The sequence below is a fragment of the Muscardinus avellanarius genome (genome assembly GCF_963383645.1).
Source record: "Muscardinus avellanarius genome assembly, chromosome: 6".
Taxonomy (NCBI): domain Eukaryota; kingdom Metazoa; phylum Chordata; class Mammalia; order Rodentia; family Gliridae; genus Muscardinus; species Muscardinus avellanarius.
In genome coordinates, this window is record NC_137791.1 from 83,698,097 (window position 1) to 83,722,799 (window position 24,703).

General features: G+C 34.9%; 2 protein-coding genes across 2 annotated transcripts in view; both read left to right on the top strand.

Moving 5' to 3' along the window:
* Positions 1-18,029, top strand: part of LOC308264102 (transmembrane protease serine 11G-like) — a gene marked incomplete at both ends in the record, with an annotated part of 35,144 nt that extends 17,115 nt beyond the window's left edge. Inside the window, 8 exons of the mRNA XM_080697233.1 lie at positions 502-620; positions 4,751-4,818; positions 5,384-5,544; positions 8,563-8,601; positions 9,297-9,468; positions 11,185-11,444; positions 14,464-14,606; positions 17,868-18,029. Coding sequence (XP_080553359.1) covers positions 502-620; positions 4,751-4,818; positions 5,384-5,544; positions 8,563-8,601; positions 9,297-9,468; positions 11,185-11,444; positions 14,464-14,606; positions 17,868-18,029 — 1,124 coding nt within the window. The remainder of the gene's footprint in view (positions 1-501; positions 621-4,750; positions 4,819-5,383; positions 5,545-8,562; positions 8,602-9,296; positions 9,469-11,184; positions 11,445-14,463; positions 14,607-17,867) is intronic.
* Positions 18,030-21,114: 3,085 nt separating this feature from the next.
* The window catches only part of TMPRSS11A (transmembrane serine protease 11A), a gene marked incomplete at both ends in the record, with an annotated part of 54,058 nt that continues 50,469 nt past the window's right edge, over positions 21,115-24,703 (top strand). Inside the window, one exon of the mRNA XM_080697234.1 lies at positions 21,115-21,176. Within this exon, the coding sequence (XP_080553360.1) occupies positions 21,115-21,176 (62 nt within the window). The remainder of the gene's footprint in view (positions 21,177-24,703) is intronic.

The window sequence follows — 24,703 nt, forward strand, 5'->3', positions numbered from 1 at the left end:
TCAGTAAGACCCCACAGCTCACTAAATTAAAATAAAAATCAGTAAATGGGATAGCATTAAACTAAAAACTTCTATACAGTGGAGATCACCAAGAATCTATAGAGAAATTTTTCACCACTTACCTATCAGGCAAAGGTCTAATATCTAGAATATACAAGGAGCTTAAAAACCTTAACACCCCCAAAAATAATTCAATCAAAAAGTGGACAACAAAGCTGAAAAATCTTTTAAAGAAAGTAAAAAATGGCTAACAAATGTATGAAAAAGCATTAATCTCTTCACAAGGGTCTTCATAACTCAGTAACCTTCCAACAGATGCTGCCTCTTAAATGTCCCATCACTTTTCAATAGTAATATTGGAGCTCAAGCTCCCAGCACATAAACCTCTGGGAAATAAGTCATATCTAAGCCATAAATATAATTCTTTTCATCCTTGATACTTGTATATATACAACTCAAATGAACTAGACAAATAATATTCATTTCTGTTCTTCCTTCCAGATCAAAAATCACATTATTACCGAGCCTCCTTCCAGATCCCCAGTATTGAATATAATCCTGAATTTTCTGTAGAACACTCAAACATTAGGACAGAACTGGAACAAAAAGTCAATAATGAGGTAAGTCTGTGCTTTGCTGGCATTATTTCTGTACTGGAAATTTTTATTAAAGCAGAACAGGGAAAAATATAGAATATTTTGTTACAGAAAATGACATGTTGAATTAAAGACAGCTCAACCTTTAGAGTCAGAAATATCTAGATTCAGATTCCATTTTATGGGTAATAAAAAGACAATAAGAAGCATGTTGACTCATCATATCTACTCCTGAAAACACTATAGAAACACCCAAACTAGCCTTTTCACTGAAAATTTTAGTTGTATACACAGCCTCTACTGAACTCAGGATTGATTTTTTTAAATGAAAGGTTATTCTTACCAGGTTCAAAAATGTTGTGTGTGCCCAAACAACACACACGCAAAAACTACAGATAACACCCCTGAGTTTAGACTCCTACACAGATGACCCATCAACCTGCCTTAAACTCACTATGCTGAAAACTAAGCACACCATCTCTGCTGGCTCTGTAGTGCCTACAAAATCCAAGACTCCCTTATCTGCCTTCCCTCCCATCTCTCATTCAGATTCATTTTTCTCAATGCCTAGAAAAATAAAATTACCACCTCATTATAATAAATTCCCATTAGATGCAAAAAATAATTTCAGAACCCAAAGCAGAAGCTGATTTAATAAGTTGAAGAATACAACTGAGTAGGATGAGCATGTGTTTCCAAAATCATAACTTTAAGGAATTGTCTTTAGAGGGAGGAAAAACAAGGCAGAATATAAAATATATTTCACCACTGGAAGCAATATATTAAATTAAATACAGCCTAGCACTTAGAACTGGAAAAACTAAACTCATGTTCCAGTTTTATTTTTTGTCACCCCAACAACTTTAGAAAAGTGACTCCTCAAAATTTTAACTATAAAGTGAAGATTATTTCTCTCATCTCAGAATTATTCTGAGAATTCACAGATACATTTAATAAAAAGTGTGAAAAGGAATGCCTGAATAAATGTGAGCTTCTGTTTCTAGTACTCTCATATAAATCTCATACCCCTCTGCTAGAGCACATTAACACCTTACAAAAACTATTTTGTATATGTCTACTGCCCTCTGGATTTGTGAATTTGTTCATGCTGGTGCTAAGTCTCAAATATTTCTGGTGACTCTCATAGTGTCTGTCACATAGTAGTATTTCATCAAGGAGATGACTAATAAATAATGATCAATTCACTAGTATTAGCATATTATAATTAGACATTGTAGTGAAGTTCAGAGTCATACAAACAAATATGGCAGAGGTCTTGGTATGTTTTCCTTCAGGGCCCACCCACTCCCTACCTCTCACCATACATGTTAGTGAGTTTGGTAATACACTGTCATACATGGCTATAGTGTAATTTGAACTATTTCATTCACAAGGTTTTATTCCTTTCCTCTACCCCTTTCCATTATCCTACTTGTCTCTCTCCTCAATTATTTAAAATCCATTTTATTTCTTTTTTCTCTCTAGCTTCTACATTTGAAAGAAAACATTCGACACGACTTTTTAGTTTAGTTTAGTTTAGTTTAGTTTAGTTTAGTTTTGGTGGTACTGGGGTTCCTGGAAGCCCTTCTACCTCCGGGCTACACTCCCAGACTTATTTTATATATTTTTAAATTTGGAAACAAGGTCTCTTCAGCCATCACGCCTCCCAAGTGTGGGGATTACAAGCGTGCACCACACTCCCGGCAACACTTGACTTTCTAAGACTAGATATCCTCACTTAGCATCTTAGCATAATATTCTCTAGTTCCATTTATTTTTCTACAAATGACAAAATTTTGTCCTTTTTATATTGCTGAGTAAAATTCCACTGTTTATATATACCACATTTTTTTCATTCATCTCTTTACGGATACCTAGGTTGCTTCCATAATTTGGCTCTTGTGAATTGTGCTGCTATAAACACAGACATGTATGTATCACTATAGTATTTTGACAACACTAAAAAAAGAATGTGATGATTTAGGCCAAGCAGTAGGCTAGATTGCAATAGACCTAAAGCACCTGAGAGAAAAAAAAATTAAACAGATCCTTTTTGTGTGTGTGTGGTATAGGGTATTGAACTCAGGGACATTATACCTCTGAGCTACACCCCCAGTCTGATTTTATTTTTATTTTGAAACAGGGTCTTGCTAAGTTGTTGTGGCTGCCATCGAACCTGAGATCCTCCTCTACCATGCCAGGCTTAAACAGACCCTTTTAAATGAGACTAGCTGCAGTTGGAACACATGGGTGTATCCGAAGGCTAAGCTCCCTGGAGACAATCGCCCCTGGGGACAATGTTGAGTCACTAAAGTTCTTGCTGAGTACTAAGGTGCAGGGCAGAAACGAAACAGTGACCTCCTCAAATGCATAGATTTCTAGGCTCAATAAAACTCACTAAGTAGTTAGTGAGTCATCTCCCACTCCTTGAAACAGACCACTTTAGACCCTCTCTGGAGCATGGAACTTCTTTGTCCATTGCCCCTTCACACCCTGGGGACGAGGCCCCTTCCTGACCCTCATAACTCAACACTGTCTCTGGGATGAGACACTCTTTATCATGGCATTTTTTTATTTTTATGCCCCTACTTCCTAAATAAACCTCTTATAGTGCCCCATTTGTATGAATTCATACACACATAGAAGCAAGACCTGAGGTATTGCCTTAGTATAATATTTATACTAAGGAGAGACCATCACTTGGTAAGAGTCAAAAAACTTTTTTTTGGTAAAATGCAAGCTATTATATATTTTGGGGGGGTTGCAAATCAGGCATTTCTTGTGTAACTATTCACAGCTATCATTGTGGCAAGAAAGAAGCCACAGAAAATACACAAACAAATGAGTGTGAATATGTTCCAATAAAACTTATAAACAAAAATTTTATTTTGGACAAATTGTGGATGTCAGAAAATATCATCCTTCTTTTGACTTTCTTTTAACTATTAAGAGCACGTGGAAACTATTCTTAGACCATGACAGGTCAGATTCATTCTCCAGGCTATAGTTTACTGACCTCTGATTCAGAGTATGGGTTACAGCTGTAGTAACATTTTCCTAAAAGAAATCATTACACAGACTTATCAAAGCCATTTCTTGCTGTGTGTGTGTGCGCGCGCGCTGCACGTATGTAGTGATGGGGATTAAACCCAGGGCTGTTCTACCTCCAAGCTTTGGCAGCTTGTCTCTTCTGATTTGTGGGACTAGCTATTCAGACTCAATTGGGTTCACTTCTGTTTTGGCGTATGATCACTTTTTTTCTAAGAAACCAGTTGATGAGCCAGTGGCAATAAATAGCCTTTTAAGATCACAGATTCTATAGCTATGGTTTTATGAAGAAATAGCTTGATCAAGAAATTACCCAATGTAAAAAGTCTAAACACGCAGTGGCATTTATACTCTTAACTTATTCTGAATAATCATTTTATACATTTCTTATGATAAATAATTGACTTCAGAGAAGTGTCCAGTATATACAAGTTCTCTTCCCTCCACCATTTATCATAGAATCAAAGCTTGGCCTAAAAAGTCTCACTTAAAAGCTGGGAATGGTAGTGTACACCTGTAATCTCAGTACTTGGGAGCATGAGACAGGAAGATCACAGTTTCAAGGCCAGCCTCAGCAATCTAGTGAGACTCTCTTGACAAGACTCTTTCAAAATTAAAAAAAAATAATTAAGGGCTGGGGGGTTTAGCTCAGAGGACTAAACACCCTTGGGTGTAGTCCTCAGTACCAAAACAAAATTTCACATAAGCCTCAAAAGCTAATCTTCAATCACACCCATAAGATTGATAACTGAGTTTTAATGATACTGGATAATGATGGGTGATGAGATCATACATATCAAACTTTCAAAGGCTGTCTCTACTCTTCAACTTCTTGTATATTTTATACTGTATGCTGAAGTAGTAGTTTAATTCAACTCTTTAAATTGGTCATCTTTGACTATTCAACAAGTTGTTCAAAAAGTTGTTCAAAGATCAACCCTCAATTGCAGGAAAAAATTTTATTTATTATGTCCAATAATATTTTGGAGAATAATTACAATAAAGTAAATAATATTTGCATCATAGTAGGCTTTAAATAAGCATTTATGATATTGTGAAATGTTTGAAATTCATATTTAACGAAGTTCCATTTTTTCTTTTCTCAGATAGGTAAGATATTTCAAAGTTCGAGTTTAAATCATCAATACATCAAGTCTCATGTTGCCAACTTTAGGTAATCATAACTAGTTAATTTGTATGATAAAAAAGGCAACTTTGAATTATTTTATTATTCTCCAATTCTTTATTTTGGACAGGATCTAAAGATCTTGGGTACATCAAAATTAAAACTAGTAAAATATTATTACATCATTCCTTTTGTATAGAATGTTTATAGTGAGTTTCTTGAGCAGTAATGAAATATATTCTACTGGTTGTTCTTTTAAGACTTTTGTATTTTAATTGAAAGTTTTTAAAATTATTATTTCCTTAATTTTGCTTATTTTTACCAATAAGTGGCTCTTATAAAATTTTAAAATATAAGAAAATATATTCACACATATATGATATGCACACAAAGTTGGTGGTTTTAACAAACCCTTTTGATTTACTGCTTCAGACAAAAACATAAAACTGCCAGATATTTTCTCTCCCTGAATGTGAAAAAAATCATGACAATAACATGTACAAAATACTTATGTTGTATTTTCTTGAAGATATAACCAGTATTTAAGTGTGAAAGTATAATTTTTTTTTACTGTGGTTATGACCTCACTTATTCAGGTGCCTTTGTTTTTTAGGTCAAGTAATGATGGTTTGAAAGCAGATGTATTGCTTAAATTTCAGACGACTTCTAACAATGCAGACACTATAAAAAGTCAAGCTGGTAACATTTTGCATAAGAAGTTGAAATCAAATGAGAGATTCTTGAAGATAGATACTTCATTACCTTATCTTAGAGGCAAGAAATATTATTTTCTTCTATTATGGCTAATGATTTAAATAATTTTCTCATCTATAGAGAAACCTCCTTTACTTCACCATAAAATAAACCACCTTTAATTTTAAGTATCTCAGTTACTTGATAATGAACAAATCTCCACATAATCAATGCCAAAGTTTATCTTCCTTTGGCTCATATAGAAATAATTATAAAATAAGAATTGTATAATAACATATTTTTGCTTTAAAAAACCTAGTGGAATTCTTTGAATTATATAAGCGTACATGTGATTAAAACCTCCACTCTGCTCCTGATACAGTAATCTATAAAACTTGGCTTTTTAATTTGCAGTACTCTCTCCAATCTGAATTGAAAATGTTACTGTGGTGTAGACATACGGAACTAGAATATATGAATGGGAAACACACATGTTGTGTGCTCATATGGAAAGAGGCCTGACACTTTAGATTCCTCTCCTATATCTTTCCTACAGCACATAGGATATGATTGGCCCAAAACATGGAGTGGGCGGAGAAGAAGCAAGATTCCAGACTCCGATAGGCCCTGTCTCAGGCATAAAGACACTATCTCATATTCAACACAGTCAAAAGAGCTGGTTGATAAATGGGGTATGAGATTAAACAAAGTTCTTTATAATTCCCAGACTGTTGTTAGTCTATGAATTATCTTTGAAGTTGTCATATTTTCCCAGACCTGTTTAAACTATGAAATGAGATTAGAATGCTGACAGGTAATTACAAGTTACCAATACATCTCTCTTCAGTACTTCTTTCCCAGATTGCTAGAGCAGTTATATGTTAGCAGAGGAAAAAAATTATAGGTTTGGACAAAGTCAGAAAAAACAATAGCTTGAAGATAAAAACTTGAAGTCTGTAATGCCCAACAGACAATTCTATTAATCACACAGACAAAATAGAGTCAGCTGAATCCAGTGCATTGAACTTTAGATAGCAGAGACAAGATTTCCCAAAAGAAAGCTTTTGTTGATGAGATGCAGATATGTGTAAAATGTATTTTATTTTTAAGAAATTTAGTTTTGAATTAAAGTTCTTATTGAGCCAAATTTTAGAAACTCAAACTTCTCATTTCTGTATCTACCTCCCACCACCCATGGTGTTAAGTGGACGTAGGCCCATCACAATGTTACCGGACTGGACAAGAGCGGGGTGTTTAGATCTGTCATTATTGGTCCATTCACTCATCTGTTGCTCTGTCCACCACCAGATCCTCAGTTTCCTGTCTAAGCAAGTTATTGTAGAGACATTCCTTAATATCATCCAAAGGCACTTCAGAGTAATGATTCTCCCTGACTTCTGGACTTCATAAGGTTGTTTGGAGATTACTTGGATTTGTACGTTTCTGTTTCTACTCTCTTTACAAAGGACTAATTCCTTGAATAGAGGAGGTGTGTCTGCTGTAGTTACAGACACATCTCCAAGGTTAGCATAGGGCTCAGCGCAGTGTGGTCTCCTCAAATGAACTAAAAAATATTTTTTTCTAATTTTTTGGAAGGATTATATAAAGTTGGTGTCAATTATTTGAGTACTTTTGCAAAATTCTCAATAAAACTATATAGATCTTCATATTATTATTACAAGTTAAGTTTATTAAGTTCAGGTTATTTATATCATCTTTGCTAGTTTTAGTAATTCATGGTTTTGGAGAAATTTGTTCACTTTTTAAGCTATTCAACTTATCAACGTAAAGTTGTTTGTCGTTTTCTCTAAAAATATTATTTACTCTCTCACATTAAGCACTTCAATTATATCCCATCAATTTATTCCTGATATTCATGATTTCATTCTTCTCTATTTTTATCTTTGTTATTCTTTCCAAAAGTTCATAAATTTTACTGACTATTTTTACAATCTGTGTTTTACCTATGTCATAATTTTTCTGTTTTTACTGTTTTCAGTGTCATTGATTGATATTTTTATCCTGATATTTCTATTTCTTTTTTCTCTTAAGATTTACTCTGCTCTGCTTTTGCTAGTTTCTTGATATAGAAACTTAGAATATTAAGATGATTTTTTCTTTTCTAGCACAAGCATTTTAGTGATATAAATTTTCCTCTCTGCACTGCTTTATCTGCATTCCACCACAGTGATACGTTGTACTTTTATATTCATTTCATTCTCTGTAATTTTTATTTTCTTTGAAACTTTCTTTTAGACCCATGGGTTTATTCAAAGGACACCATTAAAAGTTTGTTACTATTATTATTGGCAAAACCTAATTCTAAGGTTTAATTCTAATATTTCTGATGAACTCCCCAAACATAGTTCCCTTCAGATGAATTATAGATTCCTTTATAGATTCTGTTCCTTTATAGATTCTGAAATAAAAATTCATTAATTTGCAGAATCACCAAAACCCTAGACCAGCTTTCATCTTAATGCAAGATGGGTGTGGATTCTCATTGTATGTCTGGCATAAGGAACAATTCAATAATTTGAGAGGACACCACAAATTATACCTTTCTCAATGTTTTAGAGAAAATACATGACAAACAGGGTAACATTTTTTAAGGATTTAACAACATGTTGTTGGATTTTTATTCCACAGCTAGTATCTATGAACCATAGATACCAGGCTTCTAAGATGCTCTGAATGGCTTTCCATAACAACACCATGCAAATGAAGACAGAAGGGAATAGCTTCCAGACACATATAACGTAGATCACAAGTAAAACTGGTACTAGGTCTCTTTTGTTTAACTTCTATTAAATAATTTAATAATTTGGAATGGCAATAATTAACTCAATGGAAAACAATACCTTTCTCTCTGCCCATGATTTTATAGGCATGAACTAGAATTTTTCTGGAGTCCACATGTAGTAAGAAGAGTTTACATGTTGGCTGCTCCTTTTTGTGGGATTTAATTCTACTGCTTTTAAGTTAGAAATTTTCTGATTAATGCAGTACTTACTAGGAAAAGGGTGTTTTATGTGGCATAGCATTTTAAATTATAACAATTTGCTCACTGAGCAATTAATTTGGCTTTATTTTTTCCAGAAATGAATGAAGCACATGCAGAGCATATTCTGAACAGCTGTAAGTATATCACTTAGAATTTTATAAACAAAAGAATAAAACACAACAGTTTAGCCTTTATCTATAACCATATTTACCATTTCCCAAATGCATGTAATATCTCTAAGTGGATATATGATCTACTTTTTCTCAAAGGAAAAATTATTAAAATATTTAGGAATATTTATAAGGACTCCTTGACAATTTTTTCTTCCCCACAGCAAGTTCTGTTGATGACTTCTTTAAATTTTATTGTATTTCTTGTATTTACTTTTATTTGGTTCACTAAAGTACAAAAGGTTAGAGTTAAGCATCACCCACCACCTTTATATGGAAACTTACATGTATGCTATAGTTAAATAATGTTTTGTACAGTATTTAAAAATTTACAAATGAAGTTTTTCAAATAATTAGTATGATTTAGCAATCCAACATGTCAAATATCACTGGAATAAGTTGTTACCAATAAGAACATGATCCAGAAAAAAAAAATATGCAAAAAGGAAAGGGAAATTGCTTCAAATTCAAAGGAAGTGTTAAATAATTTTATAGTTTGTTAAAATAGAAATGATCACATTTAATGTGAATAATCATTATTATACACATCAATTTGAATGAATTTTCAAGACAAGATCTAAAAATGTTCCATTTTTATGTACCAAACACACTTAGACACATAACTCCGTAGAATTAGCCATCTCATTTCTTTATAACAGGTTGTGGTTTAGGGAAGGAGTATCCATCCATGGAAAGAATTGCTGATGGTCAAATTGCAAATAAAGCTGATTGGCCATGGCAAGCCAGCCTGCAGATAGATGGCATTCACTTCTGTGGAGCATCTTTGATCAGCGACCAGTGGCTCCTGACTGCAGCTCACTGTTTTGACACGTAAGTCGTCAAGCTCTACTTCAGTTATACCCAGTTTCACCTTTCTTCACTCATAGAAAATACTTCTTACCTCTTATTCATTTCCTTTATGAACAGCATAGGCTACTCAGTGGCATTCATGTTATCCATAGGAATAGTGAGTTATTCAATAATTATTGAAGAGTGTCAGAAAAAAACTAGAGACTATCTTCAGCTCCATCTGAATGTATATTATTATTATTATTATTATTATTATTATTATTATTATTATTATTACAGTTCTGGGGATGGAGCCCAGGGGCATAAGACTTCCAACTTATACCCCCTGCACTTTTTTTTTTTTTTACTTTGAATCAGAATCTAAGTTGAGGAGGCCCTCACTAAGTAGCTGAGGCTGTCTGTGAACCGGGATTTTCCAGTCTCAGCCTCCTGAATGCTGTGATTACAAGCATGCGCCACCATGCCCGGCTCGAAGTATATTCTTAAGTAATCTCAATTTAACGAAGAACAAGACAGTATTGTCAAAAATTAAACACAATCACCAGTTTTCCTAGTATAGGGCATGTTTTAAACTCTAGCAATGGTATTCCAACCTTCAATTTATATCTGATCATCCGCCATGAATATCCTTGATTATGTACTTTAACTCTTTGTATGATTTTTAAAGATTTAACATATAGAACCCTTGGAGATAGTGAAAAGATACAATAACCCTAGTTCACATAAATTCTTATAAAATGGAAAACTAGCCGGGCGTGGTGGCACACACTCTTAAACCCAGCTAGTGGGAGGCTGAGACAGGAGCATTGCACAGGTTCGAAGCCAGCCTCAGCTACTTAGTGAGGCTCTCAGCAACTTTGAGACCCTGTTTCCAAATAAAGTATAAAATAGATCTGGGAGTATAGCCCGGAGGTAGAAAGCCTCTGGGTTTTACCCCCAGTACCACCAAAAATAAATAAATAAATAAATAAATAAATAAATAAATAAATAAATATAAAATAAAGTGCCGGGCGTGGTGGTGCACGCTTGTAATCCCCGCACTCTGGAGGCGGAGACAGGAGGATCGCACAGGTTTGAAGCCAGCCTCGCTGGCTTAAGAGACCCTGTTTCCAAATAAAATATAAAAAATAGGTCTGGGAGTGTAGTCCAGAGGTAGAAGGGTTCTATCCCCAGTGACACAAAAAATAAATAAATTAATTAATTTAATTTAATGGAAAACTATTCTAGATAGAATACTGAATGAAAAGGAAGCATGAATAAATAATATATAAATACATTAAAGTACATATTTGATCTTTGTGTGTATTTATCTTTCCCCCCTCTTCTTTCCTCTCCTTCTCTTCAAGCCACACATATATTCATATAAATGTGCATAAATATGAGTGTACATATGTATCTTTGTAAATATATGTAGGTAAATATGACTGATACATGTTAATATTTTCTTCAATTAATCTTTACTATTGTATAATAAAATGGCAATAATCTATTGTTTCCTTAAGAAATACAAACTCTTCTCAAGGAGAGTAATTTAATTAATCTACATCAAAATGTTATCAACTAATTGAAAACAAAGCTGTTCCAGGGAAGACATGTAAAATAAGCTGGTGGGAAGGTCCCAGTCAAATGATACCTTAGAAAAGGTGCTCTTCCCACACTAACATCCCATGTTATCCAAAGTCCTGTCAACTTTAGATCACAGAGTAATTCACTGTGTTCATTTCAATTTGTCTTCAGTTACAAAAACCCCAAACTATGGATAGCCAGTTTTGGAACAACATTAAGCCCTCCACTGATGAGAAGAAATGTACAGTTAATCATTGTTCATGAAAACTATGCTGCCCACAAGCATGACAGTGACATCGCTGTGGTGAAGCTTTCCACCCCGGTCCTGTTTTCTGAAGATGTGCACAGAGTCTGTCTCCCAGATGCTGCTTTTGAAGTCTTACCTAACAGTAGAGTGTTTGTCACTGGGTGGGGAGCATTGAAAGCAAATGGTGAGTATTTGAGCAAAAGCAATAAAGCAAAAAATACGAACCTATCCTCTAGTTGAGTGAAAATATAAAACAAAATGCAAAATCAAGACATCTAAGAGATAACATAAAGATATCTCATGACAAATACAAAAAAGAAACAAAACAAAAATAGATATGATGAATTTGAAAAATTTGGCTATAACTATTGCTAATACACTGTTCCTATATTTATGTTCCTCATTTTGTGGACTATTTTAGAAACCTGCTAGAAATGTTTTTTAAAATGGTCAAAGTATATCTTTTCACATGACATTTTACCTCCAATTGCCATCTTTCATTGTAAAGATTCTCCTATGACTACATGATTCATGAAGCAAATTATCTTCAAACACTAGTAATGAGAGAGACTTTCTGGAATGTGTCATGCAACTAAACAGAAATAGTCTCAAGTAAGGCTGTGCACACTTGTAATCCCAGTATTTGGGAGGCTGAGGCAGGAGGATCACATGTTCGAAGCCAGCCTCAACAATTTATTAAGGCTGTCAACAACTTAGTGATATCCTGTTTCCAAATAATAAAATAAAAATGGCTGGGGATGCATCTCAGAGGTAGAATGTCCCTGGGTTCAATCCTCAGTAACTCAAAAGAAAAAAAATAGTCTCAAGCAAGGAATATGAATAACTTTACTTGGTGCTAAATATGAAATGAAGACCTTCTGATCCATGTATCTATAAAGCCGTTTTCTAGTCTTAGACTTTATAAAGTTGATACGTGTGCCATTTTACTCCACTTAATAATACACAGTAGGCTGCAAACAGACTTTTATATGTTAATGTAAGTCTTTACTATTTGTGTTTCTTGTTAGGACTTTTCAGAGATGATTTAATCTGTCCTTAGATTCCTGATTCTTATTCTAAGTTCATAATTTAAATTTGTATCTTATTTGCATATTACTCAAAGTATGGCTTTGATCTGTGGTCTTTACTGTTTAATTTTTAGAAATATGCTTTCTTCCAATATGCACTTGAAAATCCTAACATTGAATCCAGGCTGGCATACTATAGTTATAACCTGAGAGTTATTTTTTCTCCTCTCTGGGTCACCTGCATTGTTCTATAAGAAATGGTGAGGAGGAGGAAGGAGAATTAACCCTTTGAGGCTTAAAGCCACTTCCTAATCAGAGCAGAAATGGAAACCATCAGCTACTCAAGTAGCACCATTTCTCTTCCTCTACATCTAACTCAACTTCATACTTCCTCATCTCAAAGTAGCAGTCAGAAATAATTTGAGATTTCATCATAAATTCTTCAATGTTCAATAGTGTGCAGCCTACTCTGCAGTGCGTTAGCTATGTACTCTAAGAACATGCATACTTTTTAGTTTTGGTAGTGGGGATTAAACCCAGGGGCTTTCTACCTCTGAGCCACACCCCCAGAGGAAATTTTTATTGTTTATTTTTGAAACAGGGTCTCACTAAGTTGAGGAGGTCCTCACTGAGTAGCTGAGACTGGCCACAAACTGTGATCCTCCCGTCTCAGTCTCACAAGCACTGGGATTACAAGCATACACCAAACCCAGCTAAACATGCATACTTTTAAAAATAGCATTATTTTCATTAATTTATTTTATTAACTTTCAAGAGACCAAGCTAAGGTTAACTAATAAATATTTGATATGGTTTCTTTCTATATTTTAAAAATGAGACAAAAATTACCTAGATTTTCTTTTCTAACCTCCTTCTATTTATCTAGTCATTCTAGTTAGAAAATCTTCTTACCCTGTATTTTCTAAAACTGAAAATATTTCTTTTATTGAGAGTTTCTGCCTTGAATAATTGATAACACAAAATAGTTTGTTATATTTGTAAGCACTTGAACTGATATTTTTGAAGCTGATGTTAAAACTTATAATCATATGCAATTTAAAATGATTATCCTACACCAATCAGCTAAAATTAACGTTGGTACACAGAAATTACAAGTATTTGGAATACAGTTGATTAAATACTGGAAATATCTAAAAATCTGCAGTGTCATTATAGATATAAATTTAAATAATGCTGGATAATATTGCTCAGGCACTTATACAAATAAATAATGTAAAAATCTATAGAATGGTAAACAGAATCTCTCCTGGGTAACATTTCAAGCAGAATCAGAGATGGAGAGAAGAGCAAGTGGTCGATGACCCTTTCATACTTAAAAATATGACCGAAGTAAAAAAAATGCATTAAGCTAGGTGTGGTAGTGCATGATTGTAATCCTAGTACTTGGAAGGCTGAGACAGAAATTCTTCAGGCTTGAAGCCAGCCTCAGCAGTTTAACAAGTCTTTCTGCAATTTAGCAAGACCTTATTTCCAAATTTAGAAAAAAATTAAAAATAGAGCTGTGATATAGCTCTGAGGTAGAATGCCTCTGGGTTTTACTCCCAATGCAACAAATGAAAAAGGGAAAAGACATTCCCCAGACTCTCAATAATCTCTAAGAACTACAGAGAAGTTGAAGTTAGACTTAAGTTTTTCAGCAAGATGTCCTAACTTAAGAGAATGGATTTACCAGTTTTGAAACAGAGAATTTTATTTCTTTATCCTGAAATTCCTTACAAAATCCCTAGAAACCTAGATCTCCTCATAAAATCTCTTTCTCATTATTCATTAATAACACTAAAGTGCAGCTTTAAGACCATGAAGACTTTATATTTATAAGCCTAATCACTATAATTTATTTTAATAACTTCCATTTATTGAGAACTGAATATGGGGTATCATAACTAATCTTATTTATTTTAACTCACATAAAATTAGACTGTCATTATTTTTCTTTTATATAGGTAAGTATATATCTTACCTATATAAAATGATCTTTAGTAACTTTCCCAAGGTTACATAGTTCTTAAGTTGTGCAATAGCGTTCAAACTCATATCTATCCTCAAGAATAGAATTGTTCTGAGTTGTTGCTCAAATTAATACTCAAATAATAACAGATCTATTTTGTGTGAACAATTGGGTGGAAATTCATCATCTATCTTTCTTGTGTTTAGGTCCCTTTCCCAATACTCTGCGACAAGTTGAAGTAGAGATCATAAGTAATGATGTATGTAATCAAGTCAATGTATATGGTGGTGCTGTATCATCAGGGATGATATGTGCTGGGTTCTTGACAGGAAAACGAGATGCCTGTGAGGTAAGAAAAGATTCAAATCTACAAAAATATATGTTGAGTCTGGATGGCCTTACTGACCATAAACCAATGTCACATCACATGATTCCATAAAAGTAAATTGTAGAGGAGAGAAGAGAGTGGAAAAGAGGAAGTGGAAAAACCATAAAACACATTCTTCATTTAGCACTTTACTGATCAGAACCATCTAAAAAATAGCCGTCGGTTGCAAATTAGAAGTTTTATTAAAGAAAAGTAATGAAAACAGATAGTAGAAGCCAATCAAGAAATCTGTTCTGGTCAGCATTCTCACAGCCATAATCTAAAGACCTGACCACATAACTTAGAGGAAAGATTTATTTTCTTATGGTTTTGGGTTCAGTTCATGTGAGGTCAGGGACAGTGGATCTCAGGGCATGGAGGTGGGAAGTGGAGAGAGGGAGAGAGAGCACATGGACCCTGCTCCTCATATCATGGAGGGCAGAAGCAAAACAGAGTATGGGGAGGAACAATATATAATCACTAAGGTCAATTTTCTAGAGACGAACCTCTCAAGTCATACCCAGATGAATCCATTACAATAAATGTATCCACTGTTAGGATTACAACCCTCATGACTCAACTATATCAACCCTGAATATTAATAAATGACCTTTTTAGAGAACATTTTATATCTAACTATAACAAAATCCATGCTAATAATGCTTCAGGTCACAGTCATAAATAACAGGTATCTAATCTCTACTAACTGCATGCCACTGTGAGATATATCTGTTGGTATCTTCGTGGCCAACAAAGTTTTGACTTACACCTAAACCTTTGACTTTCAATAATGTACATTCATATAGAATTACACTATTTTGAATTGATAAAATATTTATTAATCTATATTTATTCCTATTAATACAAGGTATCCTTCCACTCATTTTACTTCCCAAGAAGGAGAAACAAGATGGTGGTTGTTCTGAGCAGACTTAGATTATTTAAAAAACAACCAAAAGCAGTCTCAGTCTTTTCAGAATGTTTATTGCAATCATTTCCAAGACAGGTTTTTCTTTCTTTAACAATTCATACCATTATAATATTACATACCAACTTGGAATATTTTGGGGCAGAGAGAGAGAGAGAATGGGTAGACTGGTACAATCTGGACAGCAGATTGAGCAGTCCATTTACTATGGAGCTCAACTTGCCATATCAGGGTCTCAGATCCAGGTCAGCCCTGACCCTAATTAGTGCTAAACCAGAACCAAGGGATTGCCTGATGGCTGCCAGAATAGCTGGATGAGACAGAGTTCAGCCTCATTATTGGTAGTTGGAATGGCCAGGTACAAAGGCTTCTTGGCAGAAGATGTGGGATTTTAGTCTGAGGTGCTGACAATTAGAGTCCTTAGGTTGCTAGGGACTGGAGGTGGTTGTTAAGATGCTCCTGGTCAGCAGGCATTAGTCTGCATGTTGACTGTTAGGCCAGGACTTTGTACCTTGTCCCTGGTTCCTCTGTACTGCCCCTGATACGCTGGGTGTATCACCACTCTTCTGTGTGCTAGGAGATTACACTTGTACATTACATATGTGTGAGCCACAACCAAGTTCATTTTGAGAGTTAAGTCCCTTTTGGGCCTTAATGGGGCCCTTTTAAAAAATATGTGCACCATATAGCAGTTTAAAATACAACTGGATCACATGACTTGGAGAAATAAACCAGAAAGAAATCTTGATAGGAGCAAATGTCTTCTTTATTGGTTCATATCCCTTGCTTCCTTCCAATATTAGCCTGGTAAAAGAATGAGAACCTAAATAAGGATGTGGGCTTGAATCTAAATAAGGAGCTGGAGAGGGTGGCTTTGGGTAGACCAAGATTTTCACACTCTGCATCAAATACTGAAGGGAACCCGGAAGAATGGAAGAAAATGAAGGGAAAGGAACTAAACACACAGAACGCTAAAACTCCTTGCTGCTTCAAACAAAATAATATCTCTTATTTAAAACTCTTGTAGCTGGTTATGGTGGCATATGCTTATAATACCAGTACTTGGTAGTATTGAGACAGGAGAATCACGGGTTTGAGAAGAGTATCAGCGAGTAGTGAGACTCAGCAAGTAGTGAGACTCCGGAACCTAGGGAGACACTGTTTCAAAATAAAAATAAAAAGGGCTGGGGGTTGTACCTTGGTGGTAGAATGGCTCTGGGTTTAATCTCCATTATCACAAAAATTTGTCATAGGTGTTCACATGACAGTTGTTCCATTGCTTAAATATAATTTTGTTTATTTTAATTAATTAATTAATTAATTAATTAATTTACTGTGGTACTGGGGATTGAACACAGAGGTGAATGCTGAACTACATTTCCAGGCCTTATTTAGTTATTTATTTTTATTTTAAAACAGGGTCTCACTGCATTACTGAGGGTCTCACTAAGTTGCTGAGGCTGGCCTTGAACCTGTGATCCTTCTGTATCAGTCTACCCAGTACTGGTACTATAGGCATGCACCACCATGCCTGGCTAAAAGATAAATTTAAATTCCTTGATCTAACATATGTTTCAAAACTTATTTGGTTTGCCATTCCCTTTTCATACAAAAATTTAGCATCCCCCAGAAATTTACCTTCTTTAAGCAAATAAACAGAAAGATGCAATGATAAATATTTGTTATTTTATGTGTCTACATTTAATTCCAGCACCTTCCAGGGCCAGTGTCACCTGGAACCTATGGCCAAACCTTGGGTTAAAGGTAACAGGAAAGTACTTATGATTTAAACTAGTTCATTGGGGCTAGAGATTCCACTGCAATTTGGAAGCAAAATCTTTCAGTAATAAATAATGCACATTTGATACAATATCCAGGACAGTTTCCTATCAATTAATGTGAGTGGAACACAATAAAATTTCTAATTTGAAGAAATTACTTCTATTTAACAAAGTTAGGAAAGGCTTCATGGAGGAGGTAACATGTTGGTTGTTTTGAAGTCATCATATAAACAATATGATATAAATAGGAATTAGTTGACCAGACTTAAGTTTAGATTGTGGTGTCTGTTTAGAGAAAGAAAAATTAAAAGTTTTACAAATGCAAAACTAAATACTTAGTCTTAATCACATGACATTCCAGCTAAAGGCATTAACAAAGATTAATATTATTTTATAAATACCAATGGTAAGCAAGATAAATTAGTTTTACATATTTCAACTCTATTAATTTACTAGATAATATCATGCCAATGAAATTTCATTTCTGACTGTCTTTTATCTATCCATTGATCATATTTTTTCCTTTTCCTCCAGGGTGATTCTGGAGGACCTCTGGTTGTTGCACGGAATAGAAACATTTGGTACCTTGTTGGGATAGTAAGCTGGGGAATAGGCTGTGGAAAAGAAAATAAGCCTGGAATTTATACCAGAGTGACTCATTATCGGGACTGGATTAAATCTAAAACTAACATCTAATGTAATAACTACCTCTACATTCAAACTGTAAACAGCATATGTGGTTTCTAGAAAATGTTGTTTAGTGTTTGTTGCTGTGTGTACTGTCACAGAGTTCAAGATGCAGATAAGTGTGGTCTGATGACCTTCCCCTCGAACATGAAGAAGGCTGACTTTCTTTCACATTATTTGAAATATTTTGCTGACCATGAGCACAGAAGATACTGTCAGCAGTATCCACAAGATCTCCCACTCCTGCAAAATATTTCTGATTACCTCCTTGATAATCTTTTTGTCTGTACACATATTATTTATTTTAAAGTAATTGGCAGTTTAATCAGATAAGTAGCAACTGGCAAGGCATTCTCTCTATTTTTTTTTTCTGACAGAGTATGGCTCTCTTTCCTGATAGTCCTACAGTTTTTGTCTTCATCAAATAGGTCCTAGTTAATTAGTTGTCTACTGACTGGATAAATAATTAGTTTTGGCCAAAACTAACATAAATGATGGAGCACCAGACATGAAACTAGGACTTACAAGATGGCACTGGGCTGTGGGTGTTGCTCAGTGGCAGAATGCTTGATTAGAATGCACAAGGTTCAATACCCAGTACCATAAAAAAAAAAGGAGAAAGGAAAGAAAGAAAGGAGACAGAGAGAGAGAGAGAGAGAGAGAGAGAGAGAGAGAGAGAGAGAGAGCGCCCTAATGTGAGCCTATCCCCTTTAGCCCTCAGATGTGCATTTAACCTTCCTTTAAAACTTGAAAATAAGTTGATATTTATATTTACATCTAATGATGCAGGTTTTAATTTCTTTAAACAATTATACTGATGTGTATTTTTGAAACAATGAATAAAATTTTATACCAGGTAGCTGAAGAATTATAAATATTACTAGTACAGAATTTTCCTCCAAACTATATAAAAATGCCTTTCAGTACTCAGAAATTAAAGACAAAGTCTTTTGGCATTTTTATTCATTTGAAATTTAGAGAGGCAAGAATTCAAAGAGAAGGGGCTACTTTCAGCTCTATCTTTTTTTGTGTATATGTGGTACTAGGGGTGGAACCCAGAGGCTTTCTACCTCTGGGCTACACTCCCAGAACTATTTTATACTTTATTTGGAAACAGGGTCTCACTAAGTTGCTGAGAGCCTCACTAAGTAGCTGAGGCTGGCTTCCAACCCGTGAGATCCTCCTGTCTCAGCCTCCCAAGCGCAGGGATTACAAGCGTGCGCCACCACGCCTGGCCAGCTCTATCTTTTTAAATGAGAGAAGTTCCAATCTTTGTGTAAATTTACTTTTCACCTGTGCTTCATTATTTTTAATGTGCTTTACTTAAATATTTTTATTTTGACCAACCTTACAACAATTAAGGGATTTTCAGAGTAGAAATCAATACAAATTAGACATTTATAACTCTCATGAGAAGCTAAAATAGCCAATGACAATTTGATAAGATTTTTGTAAAGGCCTTTTTTGTAGTATTTAAATTTACAGTTAAAGCTGGCAGGCATTTAGGCATTTTTGGAAGAATTCTATTTATAGAAAATATTAAGATAAGAAAGCATTCTTAGAATAGCTTATGATAAAATTGTCATTTTATATGTATTTAATTGCATGCTTCACAGTACTGTACATGGCTATAGATTAGTATTAAAACTCAAATTTATTCTGTACACCTAAGTGTTTCTCCTCTCCTTGTACAATTAACTAAGTTAATAAAAAAAAGCTTCTGTGTTAATGTTTTCTTTGGGGCTTTATCTCAAGTAAAATTCTCTTACCATACTTTATGTTATGTTGTATACATTAAAATATAGTTATGGTAACAAACACATTTTTTTTAAATCATCACTATACTATAGAGTTTCTCAACATTTTTTCTACTGAAATCTTATCACAGATGATTTTTTGTTGGGGGTAGCAGTGGAAAGACTGCCCATGCATTGTAGGATGCTTAACTTACCATTGCAAGTGGTAAATGGCAAAAATGACTCCAGACATTGTCAAATGTCCCCTGAGGAAAAAGGACCACTACAATTAGGTGAATAGCTACAAAGAAAAAGTCACTATTAAAAATCATGCAGGCAGAATTTTCTTGATTGAGTTTGGAAATATTTGTCTCCTCTTTTTTACCATTTTATTTTACTTTTCATTGGTGCACTATAGTTTCACATCATAATGTGTATCATGTGGACAATGGCATATACTCACACAGTACTTGGTGTACCCCCACCCTGCTTCCCTTTTCCCTCCCTCTCAATACTGAGTGTCCAGGTTAACAATGTTATATTCTCGTGTATACACATAGTCGAATGTAGCTTTTCCATTAATAAACCTCAGCCTTCTTCCTCCTTTACCCTTCCTTTCTGACTTTGCTGAAGTTCCCCCTCCATTATCTGGAGTCCCTGTGGTATCCTAATAGTCTCTAGTTTGGGCAGATTTGAGAAAACATATGTTCCTTCTCTTCTGTGCTTGGCTAATCTCACTTAACACAATATTCTCCAGGTCTTTCCATCTTCTTACTAATGACATAAAGCTATTAGAGGTGGGCATAGGTTCAACACTCCAACGTATAAGCACAGGTAGTAAATTCCACAAGACATCCAAAGGGCAGGAAATTAAAACAAGAATTAATAAGTGGGATAGTATCAAAGTAAAACATTTCTGCTCCTCTTAGGAAATCATCAAGAACCTAAAGAGAAAGTCTATAGAATGGGAGAAGATCTTTACCAGCTACCCCTCTGATAGAGGGCTAATATCCAGAATATACAAAGAACTCAAAAGACTCTACACTAGAAAAACAAATAACCCAATCAAGAAATGGGAAATAGAATGAGACACTTCACAAAAGAAGAGATACAAATGGCCAGTAGATACATAAAAAATGTTCAACATCACTAGCCATCAGGGAGATACAAATCAAAACTACACTGAGATTCCACCTAACCCCAATCAGAGTGGCAAGCATAAAGGAATCAAATAACAACAAATGCTGGTGAGGATGTGGAGAAAGAGGAACTCTTTTACACTGTTGGGAGTGCAAAGTAGTTCAGCTGCTATGGAGATCAGTGTGGAGATTCCTTAGAAAACTGGGAATGGATCCACCATGGGATCCAATTATACCACTACTGGGTATCTTTCTGAAGGGGCTGCAATCAGAGAACTAAGGTAACATATGCATACTCATGTTCATAGCAGCACAATTTGCAAGAGCCAAAATATGGAACAACCTAGGTGTTCATCAACAGATGAATGGATTCTTTTTTTTATAATGCCAATATATTGAAAATGCTAAAAAAAATCTATTATGACCATACTCATATCTATACAATCCTAACTAAATTAAAATTATTTCGAAATTGAACCCAGTTAAAAGAAGTTGAAGGAAGAATGCCATTTGAAGATGAAACTACTGCAGATGAATAATTCATACATATTTACACACACACACACATACACACACACACACACACACACACATACTTACTTTATTTGTAAAATTCCCATATCCTGCAGATTGCACCAAGAATATCTATTTGATATCTTCAGAATGCTTAAGTAGATACCACTTGAAAAGGGGGTTTATAAATTCATCTGAGGCCGAATGGCTAAGCCCACTAACAGTGGCAGAGTAGAGAAAAGAGAGTTGCAGAGTATCAGTAAACACTAAAAACTGCCTCTCCAATATAGTGGCTATTACCTAGATAAGGATATTTAGATTTAAATTAATTCAAATTAGATAAAATAAAAAAATTAATTTCCTGAGCTATACTAATTATTTTCAAACCCCAAATAGCCATAATGTGACTAGTGGCTACCACTCTGGCCAGCAGCTATAGAGCATTTCCATTCTCACAGCAAATTTTACTGGCTATTACTGACCTAGAGCATTCTAGGTAGCAATTAACAAAATCACTTATCCATTAATCTAACACACATTTCTTCCTTTCCCTCCCTTTCTTTCTTTCTTTCTTTCTTTCTTTCTTTCTTTCTTTCTTTGTTTCCTTCTTTCTTCCTTTCCCTTTTCTGTGTGTGGTACTGGGGATTAAACCCAGTGGTATTTTATTTTATTTTTTTTAATTGGTGCATTGTATTCATACATCATAGTGGGATACAAACTTATATCTGAGCTACACTCCCTTCTTATTTTTATTTTAAAACTGCCTCACCGAGTTGCAGAGGGCCTTGCTAAATTGCTGAAGTTGGCCTCAAACCTGTGATCTTCCTATGTCAGCCTCCCAAGTAATGGGATTACAATTGTGCATTACCATACCCTGCTAACAAAGATTTCTTAAACCTCTATATGTGATTTAATGAGTATTCTAGACGTTGAATATAAAATTGTGTTCAAAACCAAATCACAAGCCGAGCGTGGTGGTGAACACTTGTAATCCCAGTACTTGGGAGGCTGAGACAGGGGGATCACAGATTCGTGGCCAGCCTGAGCTACTTGGTGGGACCCTGTTTCAAAATAAAGAAAAATAAATAGGGCTTGGAGTATAGCTCGAAGGTAAAACACCCTGGTTTAAATCCCCAGTACCGCAAAAAAAAAAAAAAAGAAAGAAAGAAAGAAAGAAAGAAAGAAAGAAAGAAAGAAAGAAAGAAAGAAGAAAAAACAAAACAAAAAACCAAGTCACAACTCTCAAGACCATATAAAAAGATAAAAGTGGTTTTGATAGCATCTGTTTAAAGTAGCTGATCCTCTGTAGAATGTGGTTGGCCTCACATGCCATGATCACTTATATGCTTCCTCTTGTAATCCTGTTCACCAGCACAAAAAGGACTCTGTGTGATCTATAATAAGCCTGCCATAGACTACAAGTGGGATTGAAGTGGTCAGAACTTGTTTTCAATCTGCCTTAGGGAAAGATCCTACAGTACCCCCAATTAACATTATATTAAAGAAAGAGTTTATGCTGTTTCTTAAATTGACAGATATTCCTTATTAGAAAATACAGGGACAAAGTGACACACAGCTCAATAGATCAGAACAGGTCTTATTTGGAGTAAAGACTGGGAAGAGGAAATGATGGGAGAAAGGCCCACGAGAGTCAGAAAAGTCTCCTTCCTTACAAGCTAGGGTATTTTTGTTTTATTTTAGTTTTTTGTTTGTTTTTTTGTTTGTTTGTTTTATTGCTTTTATGGGACATTATGGGGGAGGAAGAGCAATTGGTGAGCTTGACACCAGGACAGGACAAGTAAATTCATGGGCCTGGGGCAGGGGGGATGGTTAGAGGCATCTTCCTGCCATTCCTGGAGCCTTTGTTCTTGGCCTCACAGTCAGACCTCACAGTGCCCACACTTGGAACCTAGAAAGATATAGTAGTGGCAAACAAACTAGAGTAACAGTTAATAAAGGAACACTAGGCTGATTTAGCCACACAAATTAAAAGCAGCAGATTATATTTAAGCAACCACCAACCCAAATAAAATAAGAATTAGACCATAAAATCTGTCAATATGATTTTATTATAGTTAAATTCAGAAAATGAGGAAACAGCAGATCATCATGACTTACACTAGGAAGGACAGTAAAGATACTTAGACAAAATATGTTACTATGCTGCCATCTACTGGTTCAGATTATTTTTGAAATACATTTCATGGTATTTCATTTCAAGGCATGCCATTATATGAGCTGTTTTCCTAACACAAAGCAGTAAAAAAAAAAAATCTAGCAATCTATCCCCAATATTCTCCTGAGTAAGTCAATATTTAAAGCTTTGTATATCTTTTGGCATTATTCTATTATGTTGCAAGCATAAACATATATTTATTCACTTATAAAAGGTTTATTCACTTTGTGTTTAAAAAAACGAGGTTTTATAAATACTCACAGATAGGTGTGTATGTGTGTATAGGCTTTGTTTCTAGCAAAATATTGAACTAGAACAGGACCCTTGCTCCCACCTCCAAAACAACACCATATATATTATTAAAAAATGAAGCAAACATGGATTCTGGGCCAGAACTGGAAGATGGACAATCTTGAGCAGGAATGTGTAGGGGAGGAAGAAAGCTGAAGCCTAGAATGGAATAAGAGCACAGGGAAGATAATAACTTTTTACTCTTATGACCCCTAAAGCCAGTTCCAAAGAACCATGAAACCATGATCAGACTTAGATATAGAAGTGACTCCATTCTTCCGATTCTAATTTCTATCTTAGTCAACATTATCACTGCTATAATCCAAGATAGTTGACCACATAACTTAAAGAAAGAAAGATTTATTTGATCGTAGTTTTTGAGATTTGGGGGTTCAGTTTATATAAGGCCAATGCTGCATGGCGATGGGAGGTGGAGAGACAGAGATGGAGCAAAGTTTCACTTTCACATCATGGAGGCCAGAATCAGAGAAGGAGAAGTAGGAAGAGGAGGAAGGATATATAATCCCCAAGGCCATACCCCCCATGGACCCTTCCTTAGAAACCAAGCCCAGTTTGCAACACTGCTACCTTATTTCCATGAGGGCTAAGAGGATATTCTAAGTCCAAACCATTACACATGCCCACTTCCCTCTGCCTCTTCATTTCTTTCTCTAATGTCTGCTATGGCAACTAGGGTAGTTTGACTTATTTTTTTTTTCTTTAGTTATTGCTTCTTCCAAGCCACTAATAGCCAACCTAGCAAGAAAAGTTCCCGATCTCCTTGGGTCTTTGCTAGAGTGTTAGATTACATACCTTGAATTATTGCTT